The 20,000-nt window shown below is 50.9% G+C and overlaps 1 protein-coding gene across 2 annotated transcripts in view; it reads left to right on the plus strand.

Annotated features, from left to right (window-relative positions):
* LOC138511073 (coiled-coil domain-containing protein 158-like) overlaps positions 1-20,000 on the plus strand; it is a 1,302,957-nt gene that overhangs the window by 827,298 nt on the left and 455,659 nt on the right. For both annotated transcript variants that reach the window (XM_069626572.1, XM_069626573.1), the window contains exon 7: positions 17,693-17,848. In XM_069626572.1, the coding sequence (XP_069482673.1) occupies positions 17,693-17,848 (156 nt within the window). The remainder of the gene's footprint in view (positions 1-17,692; positions 17,849-20,000) is intronic.

Below are 20,000 nucleotides of genomic sequence, written 5' to 3' on the forward strand. Positions count from 1 at the left end.
CCTTTTCCATGAAAGATATTGTCGCATTCACTTTGCTCAATACGTTTCTTCCCAGAATGTTTATAAGTGTGTCTTTTGAGTATAGTAGGGCTGCTATAACATGTTGTGTCCCTATCATTAATGGTAACTATTTTGTTACTGGATCTGTGACAATTGCCCTAGAGAAGCCTTGCATGTCCATTGTTTGACAGTGAAAATCTACCCTCCCTTATACATGACTTGGTAGCCCTTGTATCTATCAGGAAAGAAAACTCTCTCAGTCCAATCTTCATTGCTACTTCAGGTTCCTCTTCAGAGTCTTCAGTTACTACTAGGACTGAACACACATGCTCTCCCTGTGGGTCTCCTATTGGGGTGGTATGTTTGGTGGGTGGTGTATTTCCTGGTGCCTGTGCAGATGCTGATAGCATTCTTGGGGATGTTCTCTCACTCTGAACCTGCACTGCTGATGTGTGTGGCTGCACCTGAGGGGGCTGTGGTTGTCCCTAGTGCATTTGTGTTTGTGGTCGCTGGGTCTGCTGTGGCGGGACCTGATGTTGCACTATTTGATATATCTGCACCTGCGTTTGCTGCCCAAAGGAACAGGTGCACGCAAAATACCCCTGGTTCCTGCATATGAAACAAGGTCTTAGGAACTGGTACGCTGTACCTCTATATCCTTCCCCTGTCCCCCGCTGTGATTATCCTCTACCTTGTGGAAAATATCCCCCAGGTGGGTACATTGCCCCTTGTGGATAAACCCCCTGCCGTTGGATCCCCCATTGTGGAGCGTACTGCAACGGCTTATATCACCTGTGTGAAGAAATGTTCCCTATGGGGAACCCTCCCTGAGGGGCGGGAGCCACAGCGGTATCAGGTATGAGCACGGCCCCTTCCATTGCGTATTTCACAATCTTTTTGTGTACCAGCTTGTTCTCTGCCTTTGTGGCATTTATTTGCTGTCTGTCTTTCACTCTCCTGCTTCCTCTTACAATAGTGTACTATTGTAGCCTGTATTTCATGCCACCTCTTTGCCTCTATTCCTACTATTTTATCTAGGGAAGCCTGGACATCTGATGGGAGTCCTTTGACCAATATATGATGAAATAGAGGTATGTACTTGTTCAAAGGTTTCTGTGTTTCCAACGTCCATACCCCCTGGGCCTGTAGTATATATTCTTGTGGATCCTTGTCTGGCTTCATCTTCAGGGCCAGGACAGCCCCTAACTCTGAATTGTCTGGATACATGATCCTCACCACTTTTCACATGTGGGCTCAGCAGTTGTTCAATGGGGCTCCAGCGTGTGCATTGGTGCTTAATTTCACCCCTTGTATCCTGCTTGTTCCCATAACTTATACCCCTCACTCACCTATTATTGCTGTGAATAAACCTTTCATGTCCACTATTGATAGCGACACTCCTGCTGTTTCTTTTTCACATGCATATATCTACTTGCTGGCCCTTGCCATAAGGGAGGGAAAACTACAAATGAGGTTATCTCTGTCCATTGCCTGCCATGGTACATAATGTGTGTCTCTTACCCCCTTCTGTAGCAATGGCAGTTGCAGTGCCCAGGGCCCTGTCTCCAGTCCCCCCCTTTACTTACCCCCTCTGGTTGCAGAGGATAGCTGACCAGTTCCTACAGTTCCTCTGGTCTCGCCTCCCCTTTGCTTTCATCCCCTTTATTTGTCCGCTGTCACTGTTCATCCTCCCCTACACTTATCTTTTCCTCTTCTTCTTTGTCTGAAACTATACTTTCTTTGTCCACTATTTCTGTCTACTCCATTGTCCAGTTTAAATGTTATCCTCCCTGTTGTCCACCCTTGTCCGGCTCCTGTGTCTCCCCTTTCTCTTGCCTTTCTCTGTATCTCCTTTTTGATAACTCTCTCTGCTTCATTGAAAATGCATCCACCTGTTGTTATGTGCTTTTTTCTATGTCTGCCAGATGCTTCTTCTCCCCTTGCATGTGCCTCACCCCTTTGTGTTTCCCTGTTTTACTTTTTCCCTTTTCCTCTCAATCTGGGGACACCTGCTGTGGGTTCTTATACCCGGCTGAAGATCCTAATGCTGGGTATGCTGCGTAAAGTGCAGGTAGCGCACTAGGTCATTCCGTCACATCGTCTATTTCAATATTTGGCTTTGCGGGCTGGTCCTTTTTCTCTTCATACAGTTTCCTGAGCTCCAAGATATTGTGTCTACTCTTTAATTTAGAGCCTTTGTACTTAGTTAATAGATACAGGAATATATGTTCTACTATTTTACTATCAAATGTTCCCTCCCCTGGCCATGCATGAAAACATTGTCCTGAAGTGTCCTAAACCCATTGAAAATTATATTTAATAATTTTATAGTGATATTGGGGCAGCTTTTCACATATCTGGAAGAGGGGGGTATCCTAAAAAGCCATTATTCAACCTCTCTAGCTTTTCTCCCTTGTTTTGGCATTATGGTCCCTTTTCCCTTCCTCTTTTCACCCCGCCATTTACTCCCTTTTTTATTTTCACACCTTCACATTAATTCACTTCTCAGACACAGATACTTACCGTGTCTGATGCCCTAAACACATTCTCTCTGGCCCTCTCCAAAGGCCCACCCACGCATCTACCATGCATGCCAGCCCTCTCCACAGGTCCGTCCACTCATTCTGTGTCAGTATGTTCCCAGCCCTCTCCACAGGCTCACGTTTACCTATATTAGTGTAAACAGACGCCAGGCCACACCCTTCCTCAAGGCTTGAGTCCACCGCTACTATGCCAAGAGCAATATTATATACCCAGTACCTTTAGTGATGACCCTTCCACCTTGTTCGAAGCCACAAGACGAACAAACACTACTCGCCGACAATTTTTTAACACAAACGTTCTGACATTTACTATTTTGTAGCGATCTTCCTTCGCTACTCCAACAAACAAACACTACTTTAACAACTAAATAAAAAGAACTCCCTTCTCCCCAAAGGACGCAACTATACAATCACCTGCACTACACGCAACTCCTGTCTAACGGGATGCACCTCTTACTATGCACCTCTCTGCTCTACTGCAGACATGGCCCACACACATCCACTCCCTAAGGGGTGGCGTGTACTAAAATCTGTGACTACTACGGCCGATCGTCATCCCATGTTGAGGATGTGCCCTAAACACTGTAAAAGAAAATCCCTCCCTCTAATGTGCATGCAAGCATGACATAGCGCGTTCATGCACAGGTACACTCAGGTGTCTTAGAGATCATCGAGCCCTCTCGGCACAGAGCTTTCCTCGCTGGCTCGCTCCTCCTCCTGAGCACGGGCGGTGCTCGGAACCAGGCAGACCTTTGTGAATTCAGCTACTGCAGGGTCTCCTCAGTGGTGTGCGTAGGACTGGTCTGTGGTCGCCAGACCCATGACACCAGGAGGGCAGTGGGAGTACCCCCAGTTGGCCGAGGGATCTTGTTGTGGACTCCAAAAATGTATCAGGAGTCCTCCACAAGCACGTATTCAGCCAGATACCGGAGGAAATCCAAAAAGGAGCACATACTAGGCAAGAAGTAACGCTGTTTTTTACAGCTGGGCCAGAACAAATCAAGCAGCACAGTGCAACAGAATTGATTGATGATAGCTGACAAAATCGCCCAATGCAGTCTAATGTTTTATACAGTTAGTACATTATTTGCATAGTGAGAAGCAGGTGCTATTAGTGGTTCAAGTTATTGAGCATCCCACAAAGCTGATTGGTGGGACCAAGCCAGTCCCCTATAACTAAATATATGTTTGTTGAAGATGTTTGGAGAAACCAGTCCTGTGTTCTCCCATGTTCATCGCCTCGCTGTGGTGCCACACTCCTTTCCAGCTCCGTTCCATGAATTAATTTTAGTATGTAAAACGTAATCATGCTGACTTCCAGAACTTTATTTATCTGCCATTGGCCAGCACACATTAAAAAAACACAAGATATCCTGAGCTGGTGGGAAGGGAGACCTTTGCATGGCATCTAACCTATGAGGGGCTTTGTAGACATTGATTCTGAAAAAAAAAAGGACACAATATACTTTTTGCCTTTTGGTCACACCAAAACACACCTTCTGATTGGCTCTTACAGGATCACCCCTTCATTCTGCTTCCTTCTTCTCAGAGCCACCTGCCAAAGGGCGATTTGAAACTGCTGACCGTGCTGTGAGTGTGCCTCCTCGAACATATTGAAGAAAAGTCCTGTTTTACGCACACTCCAGAGTGAATACAACCCTATAGGGAAATAAGCAAGGAGATAGCTTTGCAAGGATAACATGGTTTAATATTACAGAATACAAATATCAGCAAAGGACTCTACTGCATGAGAATGTTCTGGTTCCACAAGACATGACAATGCATTATAAGAGCCCATCACATCACTGATGACATCATGTATAGGGTCTAAGTTTGCACTTTTTTTTGGGCGGGCAGTACATATAATCCTGCTCCAAATGGGATGGCAGGCTGCAATTGGTTCGTTCTTCCACCATCGGTCAGGCTCCACGTGGGTCAGCTGGGCTCATCTTGGAGTCTGGTGAAGGTCGGGTCACTCATAAAAATATAGTGTTTCTTCTAAACTAACACGCTAAGCCTACTTACTACATCACTGTGGCATGCACCTGGGTGGTGCGGGGAGTCGTGACAGGGGGAAGGGAGGATGACATAGTCACACTGACCCACTTATTCTGGGCTTCGTTGATACTGCACCTCTCACACTCAAGGTCTCCACCCTGGGTTTGATCTTAATGTATCCTTCCCTGTAACTTGTGTTACAAAGGATGTGTTTCAGGCTGGGAGTAAAACAGTGGCGCATGCTTAGATCTTTTATGGACAGTTGATTTGTGTTAGTACAGGGGGTTCGCTTGCTTATCGTGGAATGCAGGGGTGTGGTGGTCAGGTCAGTGGTGTAGGGCTGGCTTCGCACTGGCAGGGTGGGGGTTAGAGGCCTGCTTTCAGCATAGTGATGATGAATGGGCACTTCATGGAGCCTGGTGTTGTCACACGCTCTTGTAGGGCTTATTCCTCTCAAAGATACAAAATATTTGCAACAGCGAAGGGATTTGGGACTTGGGGGAAGTGGACCTCCGTGGGAACTGGCAGTGTGCATTCATTCTGCCCTAAGGATGTTGGGCCTAGTGAAATCTTTCCATGGAGCTTGTCTCGTGCAGCGCGGTCATGCAAGCCTGTGTTTTCACCATAACTACAAAATGGCGTTTCTTTCTTTGTGCCTCCTAATGCCATGAATGGGATGTTTGTGCTATATTGCTTTCGCACTGAGTTTCATAGTGCAGTGCTCTCCCCCCCATATACAGTACACTACCTCATAAGGGATTCGCCTCACCTGACAGAACTTACAGGGGTGGGATATACCAATTTCCATCCCAACATTATTCTTGTAAATTTGAATTCCCACTGGTCTCAGCCAGTGCCCGTAAGCCTGGGTCGCCGGCCTTGTAGTTATCAGCTGGTTCCATTCCCAGTGACTGCTTTCTTCTAGGAAATGCCAGCTTAAATCAAACTTCCAGCACCCCACTGTCTTAGAGTGTCCCTGCAATGTTTTCCATGTGTCTTACGAAGCAGTGCCTGTCTGTGCAAACCCCCATGTGATCTACTTACCTGTTTACACCCAACGTGTTATGCCATCATATTTATCTTGAGCTCCTAGGTCACACACCCGGAGCCCATCATGTCACCACTTGAGCACCCCTGCCACGATGCTGTCCCATGACGTCTCTAGGCACCTTCATTACAGCCGTCAATGATATCCTGTCTGTCTTTGGGGTGCCCCCTTCTGTTCCCATTATTGCTGCAGCTGATAGGTACGCCCCCCCGTACAGCGCTTTATCGGCACCTTCACTACAATTGCTAATGAAATTATAAGGCAACTGTCAGGGGCTACGAAAGGTATGGCTGCATTGATCAGTTTTGTAATGTAGGCTGCAGAAGAGGCAATGGTATTCACTTGGTGAGTGAGCGAGAGGGTAGTATCCAGGTAGACTCCCAGTGTCTTCACTGAAGAACAGACCAGGATTAGAATGCCGTCAATATTGAATGAGGCAGATTGGGCATTGAGCTTGTTTATCACCACTGAGGGACCTACCAGTAGCATCTCAATCTTTTCATCATTAAGGAAAGTGAGTGGCCATCCAAGCCTGGATGGTCATGTAAACAGCATTTAGAGTGGAAGAGTCTTAAAGGTAGTTACTAGAGAGAGGCAGGAGGATTTGGGTATCATCGGCATAGTTGGAAAAGGGTATGCTGATAGAGTCTAGTAAGTCAAATGGAGGTTTAGTAAAGATATTATAGAGGGTCAGGGATTCACAGGACTCTTGTGGCAAACCACAGGATATGGGTGTCGGTGGAGGGGGCACTAGCATTCTGGGCAAACACTCTGATGGGTCTTTCCCTCAGAAAGGCGGCAATTCACGCTACGGCTTCTGGTGAGAAGTTAGCTGCAGTGGTGAGGTCATGACTGAGGGTCTTATGGTCACCCAAATCGAAAGCTGCCTATAGATCGAGGAGTAGCAGAAGGGCAGGTGAAGGGCAGGCTTCCCCTCATCCCTGATCTTATCTTGCTGAGCTGGTTCTTCAGGTCAAGCAATTGCGATTCAGTTCTGTGGCCAGGATGAATCCAGACTGGTGCAATCCCAGGATGTCCTTATCTTCCAGTTAGTGCCGAATTTGAATGTAGGCTGCTCTGTACACGATTTTCAGTTGGAAGGGGACAGTTTTAATTGGTTGGTAGTTGTTTCGGACAGTGGGGTCTAGTGAAGGTTTTTCAATAAGTGGAAGTACCCAGACTTCTTTGAGGCTGGTGGGGACTAAACCTGTGGAAAAGGAGGCATTAATAAAGGTGGTGATGAAGGGGACCAAGACCTTAGAGCAGTCCTTAATGACGTCCGCTGGGTATATGTCCCCTTTGCATCTTGAAGGTTTCAGGCCCTTAATAATAGTTATATCTTCAGCCTCTGTGAGATGGTTGAAACAAAACTTTGTGAGGTCTTGACGGATGGCAGTGGGGGAGGAATGATAGATGAGGGCTGTTGAGAGGATTTAAGCGTAGATTGCTTAAGGAGGATTTATTTGTTTAAGGTGTCAATTTTGGCAAGCATGGTCTTTTGAATATTAGTGCACCATGCCTCATCTTTAGTTATAGTGGGAGTGGGGGTTGAAGGGGCTTCTAATTCCCCGAGGATGATGAAAATCTCACGGGTGTTAGACGTGGCGTTGCCAATTCTTGCATTATAGGTGGTAGATTTAGCAGGAAGGGCAGCTTGTTTGCAGTTTTTGGCTCTAGTAGTTAACATCTTCAGGGCATCTGAAGATGATTTTTTCCACCTAGATTCTGATAGCCATTTTTACACAGAGCTCTTGGAGGTCAGGAGTGAACCAGGACTTTATATGTACTGAAGGTTTCGTTTTGCGGGGCGCTAAAGGGGCAATGGTGTCAATGGCTGCAGTCAGTGTCTTGGAGTAAAGGTCAGCAAGCACATTAGGGTCAGTGGAGTGGAGAAACTATAATTGGAGTGTGCTAAGCAAGGGCACAATATGATCTTTAGTGGGGCTTGGGGAGCTGCAGGCCAGTGTAAGTGGCAGAGATAGGGTGGCAAGGGTGGTGAGCCAGATGGGTGAGATAGTGAAGGATACAACATGGTGGTCTGACCACGGGCAAAGGGTGTAGAAGGAGACAGAGACCTGGCAGATAAAGGCTGCAATCCAATCTAGGAAACAACCTTTGACATGAGTTGGGGCACTGATACCGTTTTTAAAGACTAGTGCACTGAGGGAATTAGCTAAGGAGGTAGCAATTGGGTGAGCTGGGTCATTGAGTCCAAGGTTTCAAACAAAACAAAACAATACAATTTATACAAATATCATGAAAAAACACAAATTGTTCAAATGAAAACCCTATCCCTACACACTTAACCCATACTTCAATCATACCTAAACAATCCTACATACATGTGGACACACAAAAACCATGTACAAATGAAAGATTTAACAATATTAAAAAATGAAAATGACAGTAACTGTTTCTGTCTGGTCCTGGCTCAGGGCCAAGTAAAAGAACCAATTGAATTTCTAGACCTGTGGCGAATACATTACCCTTTGGCACATCAGATAAAAAAATCATTTAATAAAGGCCAGCTCGAGTTTCGGTTGGGAGATCAATGCACGTTCATGGAACCTCTGCCTTCATCAGGGCCAAGCAACACAATTTCTTGTAGGGAGATCGGTTCTGATAACAAATGAGTCATGTGTCACAAAACACTCTCCAATTCTATACATTTCTACATCCCAGCATGTGTGCATGCAGCCACATTTCTACATGCTATGCGCACCAGTGAACATTCAGTCTCAACCTAAAAAAAAACATACAGCCATTGCATCAACTCACCAGTTTGGACCACTAAGTTACACCCAAGATGAATTATAGACATACAGGCCGATTCATGGAATAATTAGCGCGGCGCAAGTGGGCAAAAACGTGCGAATCGCAGTGGAATAGCGAAAATCGCAGTGCAAGTGCGAAAATCGCACGAAAAGCAGCGCACGTCGATTCATGGAAGTCCGTGCGCGAGAAAACCAGCGGATGTGCGATAAAAAAGTGCGCCGCGCACGTTGGCGCACAGGCCATCTAACAGCGTGCGCCAGGTCACAGCGAAAATCGCACAGGCCACAGCGAAATTCGCACATAGCGCGGCGCACGCAACAAAAGTAGGCGGAACACGGGCGTTACACTCGGAATGGGGAACAACTTGCAAAAACGTGGGCGTCACGGGGGAAGTACAGGGCACAAGTGCGCGGAACGCCCACACGCTCGCCTACAACACGTATTCATGGAATAGAATAGGGCAAAAAAGCGTACGCTCAAACCAGCGCACAGGCACAAACACGACCGCCACAAGAAAGCAGGCGGTAGCGTCTCTGCGGCTGTAAGAAATGTGCGCCAAAAGGTGCGCCAACATATAGCACCTATATACTGCCATGATGAATGTCCTATACTGTGGCCCTCCAGGACAAATGACGTGCAAAGGGGTACCCACAAACACGGACACCCGCTGACAAAAAATACGTGTGCGTGTATACCGTGGTGCGCGGGAAGTCTCACACGCGATTTCAGCAGGGTACATGTATTACAGGGGTTCGCGTGAAGTTTTTCACGCGATCGGGCCTGGGGGAGCGGGCTACGTGTATTTCAGGGGTTCGCGTGAAGTTTTTCACGCGATCGGGCCTGGGGGAGCGGGCTACGTGTATTACAGGGGTTCGCGTGAAGTTTTTCACGCGATCGGGCCTGGGGGAGCGGGCTACGTGTATTACAGGGGTTCGCGTGAAGTTTTTCACGCGATCGGGCCTGGGGGAGCGGGCTACGTGTATTACAGGGGTTCGCGTGAAGTTTTTCACGCGATCGGGCCTGGGGGAGCGGGCTACGTGTATTTCAGGGGTTCGCGTGAAGTTTTTCACGCGATCGGGCCTGGGGGAGCGGGCTACGTGTATTACAGGGGTTCGCGTGAAGTTTTTCACGCGATCGGGCCTGGGGGAGCGGGCTACGTGTATTACAGGGGTTCGCGTGAAGTTTTTCACGCGATCGGGCCTGGGGGAGCGGGCTACGTGTATTTCAGCGGTTCGCGTGAATTTTTTCACGCGATTAGCCATGGTACGTGTATTTCAGAGGTGCGCGGGAAGTTCCACACGCGAATAGCCTGGGCGCGTGTATTTCAGGGGTGCGCGGGAAGTTCCACACGCGAATAGCCTGGGCGCGTGTATTTCAGGGGTGCGTGGGAAGTTCCACACGCGAATATCCTGGGCGCGTGTATTTCAGGGGTGCGCGGGAAGTTCCACACGCGAATAGCCTGGGCGCGTGTATTTCAGGGGTGCGCGGGAAGTTCCACACGCGAATAGCCCGGGCGCGTGTATTTCAGGGGTGCGCGGGAAGTTCCACACGCGATTAGGCTGGGTGGGTCACAGGTGTTCCCTGTACACCCTCGACGGCCCCTGCAGGCAGCCCACAAAACAGGGGACTACCCTGCACACCTGCTCATGTCCCGCTGCACCCCCACCCCCCAGCAGTGCAGGGGCAGCCTCCACCAGGCCCCCACCCATGTCTCCCACCACCCCCACCCCCCAGCAGTGCAGGGGCACCCTCCACCAGGCCCCCACTCATGTCTCCCACCACCCCCACCCCCCAGCATCCAGGGGCAGCCTCCACCAGGCCCCCACCCATGTCTCCCACCACCCCCACCCCCCAGCAGTGCAGGGGCACCCTCCACCAGGCCCCCACTCATGTCTCCCACCACCCCCACCCCCCAGCATCCAGGGGCAGCCTCCACCAGGCCCCCACTCATGTCTCCCACCACCCCCACCCCCCAGCAGTGCAGGGGCACCCTCCACCAGGCCCCCACCCATGTCTCCCACCACCCCCACCCCCCACCATCCAGGGGCACCCTCCACCAGGCCCCCACTCATGTCTCCCACCACCCCCACCCCCCAGCAGTGCAGGGGCACCCTCCACCAGGCCCCCACCCATGTCTCCCACCACCCCCACCCCCCACCATCCAGGGGCATCCTCCACCAGGCCCCCACTCATGTCTCCCAGCGTGCTACGTGTATTTCAGGGGTGCGCGGGACGTTCCACACGCGAATATCCTGGGCGCGTGTATTTCAGGGGTGCGTGGGAAGTTCCACACGCGAATAGCCTGGGCGCGTGTATTTCAGGGGTTCGCGTGAAGTTATTCACGCGATCGGGCCTGGGGGAGCGGGGTACCACTCACCGTCTGCCTTGCGTGTAGAAGAACGCGTAGCCAACACCCGCTGTGAAGTAATAGCGTGTGAACCCCAACGGATGGAAAACACATGCACCGCACGAAAAGCACGTACAGAACATAAAGGCACGCGGGATCACCAAGCCCTGCCAGGGCAACGCCCGTGCGCAAAATGTCACGGACGCGCTTACGCTGTAAGGGCCTTTGGTCCAATGAAATGGCGTACGGGCAACGCCCGTGCTCAAAACGTCACAGACGCGCTTACGCTATAAGGGCCTTTGGTCCAATGAAATCGCGTACGCGTTCTGACGCGCTTACGCGCTAAGGGCCTTTCCTCGATTTTCACGCTGACGTGCAGGATTTTCACGTGCCAAATCACTCCGTATCAAGCTGGCCACGCGAAAACACATGGAAGACCACGCTCCTGCCCAGAAGGCCGAATTACTGCCCCCCAGTGCCCCGAGCAGCCTCCCACGTGCCATCTGCTGCTGCCTGCCTGCCTGCCTGCTGCCACAGTGCCCTGCCATTTGGTGCCTGCACATCAGCCATCTGCAGGTGTCCAGTTGCTGTGTCCACCCCTGCTGGAACAGAAGACTCCCGACTCGGATAACATCGCTCTACAGCCCAGCCCCAGGACCCAGTTGCCCACCCACTCCTGCCCCTGGGGTTGCCATGTCGGGCACATCAACATCTGGCACCAGTGGCAACCCCCAGCCAGAGGGGCAGAGGGGCACCAGCTTCACTGCCACCGAAGTTGGTGTCCTGGTGGAGCAAGTCCTGGGGCAGTATGATGCCCTCTTCGGATCGTCCCGCGCCAACAAGGAAGGACGGGACAGGATCTGGGCCGACTGTGTGGTTGCCATCAAGGCGGAGGGGGTGGCAACCCGCACCATCCAGAAGGTCAAGAAGCGCTGGGAAGACTTGAGGTCCAGGACCCTCATGAAGGCCCGGCGCCTCGTGGAGGGGGTCCGGGGCCGCATGAGTTCCATCCAGTTGAGGGTCCTGGAACGCGCACACCCAGCGCTCCACGCCCAGGTCCTTGAGAGGGAGACCCGTCTGGAGTTGAGCGGTAAGTGGCCAAGCATTGCTGTGTGAGACAGGGCATGTTGCAGTGTGCTGGTTGTCTGATACTTGCCTGCATGTGTGACATAGGCCATGTACGCATGTATGTGTTCAGGGACATCATGGGAATGCATGTGCGACCTGTAATGTGTGAACCGCACGGTTGTTGCATGTGTTTGAATGCGACATGGGGAGCCCTGTGCAGATTGCACACATGAGAGCATGGCAGTCTCTGTTCCTGGACATGGGTGGGGGCGAGGGATGGGTGCTGATGCCAGATACATATGTGGTATCCATGTCTGTGTGCCTGACCTGCGTGTCTGTGACTTGTGAGTGCCATGGATGCATGACACATGTCTGTGACAATGTACAGAATCACTGATGCAGCCTAGTCATCCTTGTATGCACTGTGATTGGGGTGTACGGGGCCAGATGGATGTGACTGAGGTGAAGTGTGTGCATGTGATAGGCATGACCCATGATGCATGTGAGTCCCATTACATTGTATGATTCGAGAGTCCATTGGACATGCATTGAAATGTCCATGGCACGCACCATGACTGTCACTGTGTGTGTTTTGCCTGGACTGACACATGTGTTGTGGTGTGACATGATGGAAGTGTACTTTGACAGTGGCACTCATCTGCTATTGCTTCCTGTCTAGGTGACCATTGTACAGTACCCTGATGCTTGTGTTCTATGTCTCCCTCTACGCAGCGGCTAGTGAAGGAGAGGGCGGAGATGGTGCTGTGGAGCAAGGCGGCGGGGATGCCCCCACGGCTGCAGGGGAAGGGGTGGGTGAGCCCCCACAGGGGCCTGCTACGGCGGTAGACGGCGAGGAGCCATCCAGGTGGCAGCACAGGTCACCGTGGAGGGGCCTGTGCATGTCGCTGTCCCTGAACCTGTGGGTGCACCACCTTGCACCAGCAGGGATGCCCCGTCCCAGGCCCATCCGCAGGTAGAGGGGATGTCCATGTCATCTGACTCCCCTCCACCTGCGGACGAGGGGACCCCTGGCAGTGTGGAGAAGGTCCTGATTGGGGTCGCGATGCGCACGGCTGTGATTCGTGATGCCGTGCGTGCTTCCCAGGAGGAGCACGCACGTCATCACGAAGAGCACCGTGCCGACGTGGCCCAATTGGGATCGGCCATGTTCAGGGGTTTCCAGCATCTGTCGGACAATCTGGCGGCCCTCTCCTCCTCTGTGGAGACTATAAGCCAGTCGTTCTCCTTGCCGTCTTCTGGCCCAGATGCCACCAGGGCCCCCTGTGGACCTGCCCTGACCAATGCAGCCAGCTCGGTGGGGATCCCATCCCTGCCACAGTCGGGAGTCAGAGGTCCAGCAGGGGTGGACAACACAGCAACTGGACCCCAGCAGATGGAGGATGTGACGGCATCATCGGGCAGGGCACGTGCACGATGGCGTCGGTGGTTTCCATCATCCTGGATGCCGTCGTGCTGGCAGAGGCAGTGGCGTCGGAGGCAGCAGCAGGCTCGACGTGGGAGGCATCATGGCTCGGGGCCATCAAGATCAGAGGGGCAGGCATCGGCCGGAGGGCAGGAGAACCCTGGGATGGTAGTGTCTTCCGTGTGGGAGCAGTTGGTCCAGCGGATAGGTGCGGAGCGGCAGCGGGCGGAAGAGGAGCGGCTCACCATGGTCAGGGCGGAGTTCTCCATGCGTCGGGCGTTGAGGCGGGCTGAGTGCCTCGAGGAAGCTCGCAGGGAGTTTGAGGTGAACATGGGGTTATCCCTGCGAGACCTCGGGGCCAGGACAGAGTCCCGCCTCCAGGACATCGACATGGAGTTCGATGATGCCCTGGCCGGCAACATCACAGAGTGAGCCGCAGGACTTGCCCGCTGCCATTGTATATAGTTATATAGTTAGTGGTAGGTTTCCTTTAAATTTTTTTTTTTTTTATTTGGTTGCGATTGGACAATGCGCCACTTTTTTGTATATAGTTCAGTTTTTAGTTAGTTGACATAGTTAGGTTTCATTTGGTTGGGCTCATGGACCCGGGATTGTCTTGTAAATAGTTATTCTATGGATTTTTTGATTTCTTGGATTTTTTTCATGGACATTCATCTTCTTTTTGTTGTTTTGCTTTGTGGTTTTTCTAATTTCATTTCCATTCAAGTTGATTTTCAATACATTTTTATTTTCATCCTTCAATGTGTCGTATCATCTCATTGCTTTCATGCATGTCATGTTGGGTGTTTTAACATTCACTTGCAGCCATTGTGTGTGACAGACATGTGTTCATTTGCATTATTTACATTGGGTGTGTAACATGTAATTGCCTTTGATATGTGGGTGGATGTGATAGTTGGTTGGGCCTTTTGGCAGGGGAGGATGGCCATTACGGACATGATTGGGGATTGTTGGGACCCAGGTGCAGGGGGGCATGGATGGGACATGGGCGAGGGCCTGCTGGCAGGTGCCCCACGGTGCTGGGGGGTGGGGGTGGTGGGGGACATGAGTTGGACATGGGTGGGGGCCTGCTGGCAGGTGCCCCACAGTGCTGGGGGGTGGGGGTGGTGGGGGACATGAGTTGGACATGGGTGGGGGCCTGCCGGCAGGTGCCCCACAGTGCTGGGGGGTGGGGGTGGTGGGGGACATGAGTGGGGGCCTGGTGGAGGGTGCCCCTGGATGCTGGGGGCTGGGGGTGGTGGGAGACATGGGTGGGGGCCTGGTGGAGGCTGCCCCTGCACTGCTGGGGGGTGGGGGTGCAGGGGGACATGAGCAGGTGTGCAGGGTAGTCCCCTGTTTTGCGGGCTGCCTGCAGGGGCCGTCGAGGGTGTACAGGGAACACCTGTGAGGACCCACCCAGCCTAATCGCGTGTGGAACTTCCCGCGCACCCCTGAAATACACGTACCCTGCTGAAATCGCATGTAAAACTTCCCGCGCACCCCTGAAAGACACGCGCCCAGGCTATTCGCGTGTGGAACTTCCCGCCCACCCCTGAAATACACGCGCCCAGGCTATTCGCGTGTGGAACTTCCCGCGCACCCCTGAAATACACGCGCCCAGGCTATTCGCGTGTGGAACTTCCCGCGCACCCCTGAAATACACGCGCCCAGGCTATTCGCGTGTGGAACTTCCCGCGCACCCCTGAAATACACGCGCCCAGCGAATCGCGTGTGGAACTTCCCGCGCACCCCTGAAATACACGCGCCCAGGCTATTCGCGTGTGGAACTTCCCGCGCACCCCTGACATACACGCGCCCAGGCTATTCGCGTGTGGAACTTCCCGCGCACCCCTGAAATACACGCGCCCAGGCTATTCGCGTGTGGAACTTCCCGCGCACCCCTGAAATACACGCGGCCAGGCTATTCGCGTGTGGAACTTCCTGCGCACCCCTGAAATACACGCGCCCAGGCTATTCGCGTGTGGAACTTCCCGCGCACCCCTGAAATACACGCGCCCAGCCTATTCGCGTGTGGGACTTCCCGCGCACCCCTGAAATACACGTAGCACGCTGGGAGCCATGAGTTGGGGCCTGGTGGAGGGTGCCCCTGGATGGTGGGGGGTGGGGGTGGTGGGAGACATGAGTGGGGGCCTGGTGGAGGGTGCCCCTGGATGGTGGGGGGTGGGGGTGGTGGGAGACATGAGTGGGGGCCTGGTGGAGGCTGCCCCTGGTGGCTGGGGGGTGGGGGTGGTGGGAGACATGGGTGGGGGCCTGGTGGAGGGTGCCCCTGCACTGCTGGGGGGTGGGGGTGGTGGGAGACATGAGTGGGGGCCTGGTGGAGGGTGCCCCTGCACTGCTGGGGGGTGGGGGTGGTGGGAGACATGGGTGGGGGCCTGGTGGAGGCTGCCCCTGCACTGCTGGGGGGTGGGGGTGCAGGGGGACATGAGCAGGTGTGCAGGGTAGTCCCCTGTTTTGTGGGCTGCCTGCAGGGGCCGTCGAGGGTGTACAGGGAACACCTGTGAGGACCCACCCAGCCTAATCGCGTGTGGAACTTCCCGCGCACCCCTGAAATACACGTACCCTGCTGAAATCGCGTGTAAAACTTCCCGCGCACCCCTGAAATACACGCGCCCAGGCTATTCGCGTGTGGAACTTCCCGCGCACCCCTGAAATACACGTACCCTGCTGAAATCGCGTGTAAAACTTCCCGCGCACCCCTGAAATACACGCACCCAGGATATTCGCGTGTGGAACTTCCCGCGCACCCCTGAAATACACGTACCCTGGCACCCTGGCTAATCGCGTGTATAACTTCACGCGTACCCCTGATATGCACGTTACCCACTTTGCGTTCCTTGTTTGGCAGCCCTGTAAACTGGTCCAGGGTTAGCGCAGCCCTTTGCGATGATTTAGCGATTTTGATGGCTTTTCCTTGCGCGAGGGCGTTCTTGGGGGCGTTACTGGCGCTGCTGCAGGGTCGCTGCGATACTCTGCGCCACGGCTGGTTTGGGAGCCTAAAATCCATGAATACGCTGTGCGCGGAAATCGGTTTTAAGCACGTGCCTGGCACAGACAATCGCACGCGGACACTCTGCGCCAGCCGCTTGCGACACTTTTCTGCGAAATTCTATGAATTACCCTGATAATCTCATGCATTTTATGTTTCCTCACAAAATATATAATACTCCACAGACACTACATAAAAATGTCCCTGTGGCTACATGTAGCTGTGCTGGTTACAAAGCTTCACAAGCATCGTTTCAGCATTTGTCATAGTAGTGTCTGGCACTTTTCCCCTTCTGGACAGGGATTCCAGACATACTAAAATGAAAGGGAAGCTCATAGCGATGGACCACATTATTGGAGTGCTGGGATATGCAGGTAAGCGGCCTGAGTCCTCCCGTCATTTGGTGTGTCTGGGATTCCTCCTGGCTAGGCATCAGATAGCCATGTTCTGGATGCATGGCCCAGTTCCCACTGTGGAGATGTGGTTGGATATGCCCTTCTGTAATTCTATGGAGAATACATACTGTGAGTTGTTACTACAAAGTGACAGGCCTAGAGATACGGGGTATCTATGCAGGTGCTTCTAGCTACCTGGAGGATTGGGTGGGGTACAGGGCCTCTGATCTTCTGAGTCTGTACCTAGTCATAATCTGGTGATTTGGTGACTGGTGTTCAAGGAACTCTTTTCCAGGGTGGACCATCTGTCTCCAGACTCTACCATTTGTGACTATTTATTTGCTGTCTGTTCACACTACGATGATATATATGATTGCCACGAAATGTTATGGATGTTTATATTTACTCCTCTTCAAATGTAATTATACATTCATTCTGTATGGGGTTGGCTGGGGTCAAGGTTTGGAGCGATGTGATTGGGGAAATGTGGCAGTGAAATAAGGGAGGAGGGGATTGATCTTGTTTGTGCATGCGCTCTAAAGTAACAACAAAGGTTTTATTAAATGCTAATGTATTTCAAGTATAATCTGTTGCTGATCTTGAAAAGTTTGGAGCCAAAATAGGAGCAATGAAATGGCTCTGTTAAGAAATTAGATTGGCATGTTTAAAAGTCGCTCCAAGTATATTAATAATTGTACTGTTTTTCAAAGACTTATTGGTCTTTTTATTCAATCAACAGTTTGCTCCCAGTAATTCATGGGGGAGGAGGAGGGTACAGACTCTGCCACCAGGCCTGGCCTAAGCTGCATGTAGAACACATGATCCAAAAAGGAAACAAAAATACGGTTTAGGATGAAAGTTGTCCTTGATATGAGGGTATGTTTGTGAGATAATAGGCTCAGAGAACATTCGCTCAAGAGATGATCAATAGCATTGAGTCAGCACTGTGTCAAATAAAAGTATGCTGTATGTTGATGTAACAGATATGTATGCATAATTCCAGCCGTTATCGCGTGATTTTCTCAAGTAAGTTATTAATGGTGTTACCATAAATGTATTTCAGTGTGTTTTCTTAACCCTTAAAACAGGACATGAAAAAATCAAAACATCGCGAAATACAGCTAAAGGAACGACTGGCTCGTACTTTAACAGACAAAGAAGTAGCACTTGCTAAATTGGACTGTTTGGCAACTGAAAAAGAAATAAAAGAAGACATCGTTAATTTGGCCAGTATTTGTGATATGGTAAGTAGTTCTGCTTCAGTGATAAAACTCTGTGTGTTATATTCTGGTCATGTTTTCCACATCTGTGTAACATTTCAGTATAAATTGAACAGTTCTAAATTAGATGTTGCGTAGTTAAGATATGTTTGACCGTAGTCACCATACAATACTTGTGCTCGTATGGATGATAGCTCGCAGTATTATAAACTCCTCCACACGGACGATAAACACTCTAATGTCCATTTTCCCCAAAACTATGACCCGGCGCTGTAAAATGGCCCACCCATGGCTTCTGGTGGCAGTTGCACTGGGGTCACACTGTATTTGAATTAATCGAAGTCTGTCATTTCTGCCAATGTCGTGTCAGATGCAAAGTATACCAGCTAAAGATGGTGGAATGTGCTGTGGCAGATAATGTAAACGTGCACCTCTTCTACTTGCCAATTGTAAGAGCCTATTTAATCCCCATTCTAGTGAGTGGTGCTATTATTTGGCGCTGTTAACGTATGGGATATTCGCTGCTGCTGTGAGTGATACTTCCTGAGTAAATGGCTTTCCACAGCTCTAACACCACGCCTCAGGTAGAAGGGGTGGTTTATTAGGAAGGATATCAAAGAGGGTAACGCCCCGCCTGGCTTGCTCCCATAGCAACGTCCTTGCTAAAGAGATTCCCATGCCCACTCCATCCTTCCTGCTGCCTTACTATAGGAGAATCCAAGTGGAAGGTCCATCCCATTCTGGTTCCATACACTGGATCCTCTGGGTAGCTCTGTCCTCATCAGCATCTTCCAATGGGGAAACACTTGTACTCATTTGCTGCCACTTTTATCTCCCTGCATGATCAACCACCTGCCCGGTCCTCTGATGGAAAGGTCTCCCTGTCAGCTCTACTTGCAAAATTATCAAACTCGCTCCCTCCATCTGATAGTTCATCTCTGAGTGAGTCCCCCTCCCACTCCGTCTTGCTTTCTGCTTGCTGTTGATGAACCTCTGCCCCTCCCCACTACACCTGTGCACTGGGTGACGGAATAAATACGTTAATCTATACCAGGCGGTGCTCAAATTCCTAGTAATCATTCTCACGGGTTATTCGCAATCCACATTTCCAGTACATGTTTTAATACAAAGAAATGCATGTTTGCTTTTTCATTTGCAGGGAGCATTATGGATAAATGAGAAATGTTTACGTCAATATCATTTCAAAGACAGAAGGGAGGCATACTCCTGCTCCCTTATCATACATTTGACCGGAAGGGATTTTAGAGGGGCTAGACGGGACAGCAAACATACAACTATGCTTTCAGATTTCCAAGTTAGAGGCTGACATCAAAGGATGGCCTTGCCATATAGGAAATAAGATCTACAGGAATGGTTCTGGGTTGTGTAGACCACGTAACTGGAAAATCGACGTGGCTACAGAAATGGGAACGTGTTACTAGCCTTAGAATGAGGGTCGGTGATTGTGACTTGAATTGTCTTCTTTAATGCATTGGGAGCATGGTCTTAGTGTCACAGATCGCACAATAATTACTCAAAGCCTTAGAGATGGTCCAAGGGTTTTTATTTTTATTTCAATGGCCTTATGGCTGACCCCTCTTTTTCACATAAAAGCACCTCCTCTCTAACCCAGATGTCCTTAAGCCTCATTAGTAAAAAGTGATTGTTTCAAACTCACACTAACAGACTACATAAACTTTGATTTCAAACCAAAGGCGTATGGCCTTATCTATCTAAACCCCCTTAGGGACATTCTTTTGTTCCCTACTCTTCCAAGTTGTTAGTGTTCTAAAGGAGTATGGGATTGTGCCTTGCAGACACCCTGCTTGACTCGCTCTTTCTTCTAACATGCTCACTCTTTCCTCTCCTACTTGCTCACTCTTTCCGCTCCCCCTTGCTCACTCTTTCCTCTCCCACTTGCTCACTCTTTCCTCTCCCTCTTGCTCACTCTTTCCTCTCCCTCTTCCTTACCTCTCGGTTCCCTTTCTCTCCAGGACTTTTCACCTCTCCTTTCTGCCCTATTCACTTCTCTCCCTTCAATGTCTCTTGAACTTTTTAGGCATTGCCTCCACCCTCTGATATTACTCCTCCTTACTACTACTCCCTCCTCCATGCTACTATCCGAGCAACAACTCTAGTACTCCCTCTTCCACACTGCTACTAGAACTCCACGCCC

The sequence above is a fragment of the Ambystoma mexicanum genome, chromosome 6p (genome assembly GCF_040938575.1).
Source record: "Ambystoma mexicanum isolate Mex_15411 chromosome 6p, UKY_AmexF1_1, whole genome shotgun sequence".
Taxonomy (NCBI): Eukaryota; Metazoa; Chordata; class Amphibia; order Caudata; family Ambystomatidae; genus Ambystoma; species Ambystoma mexicanum.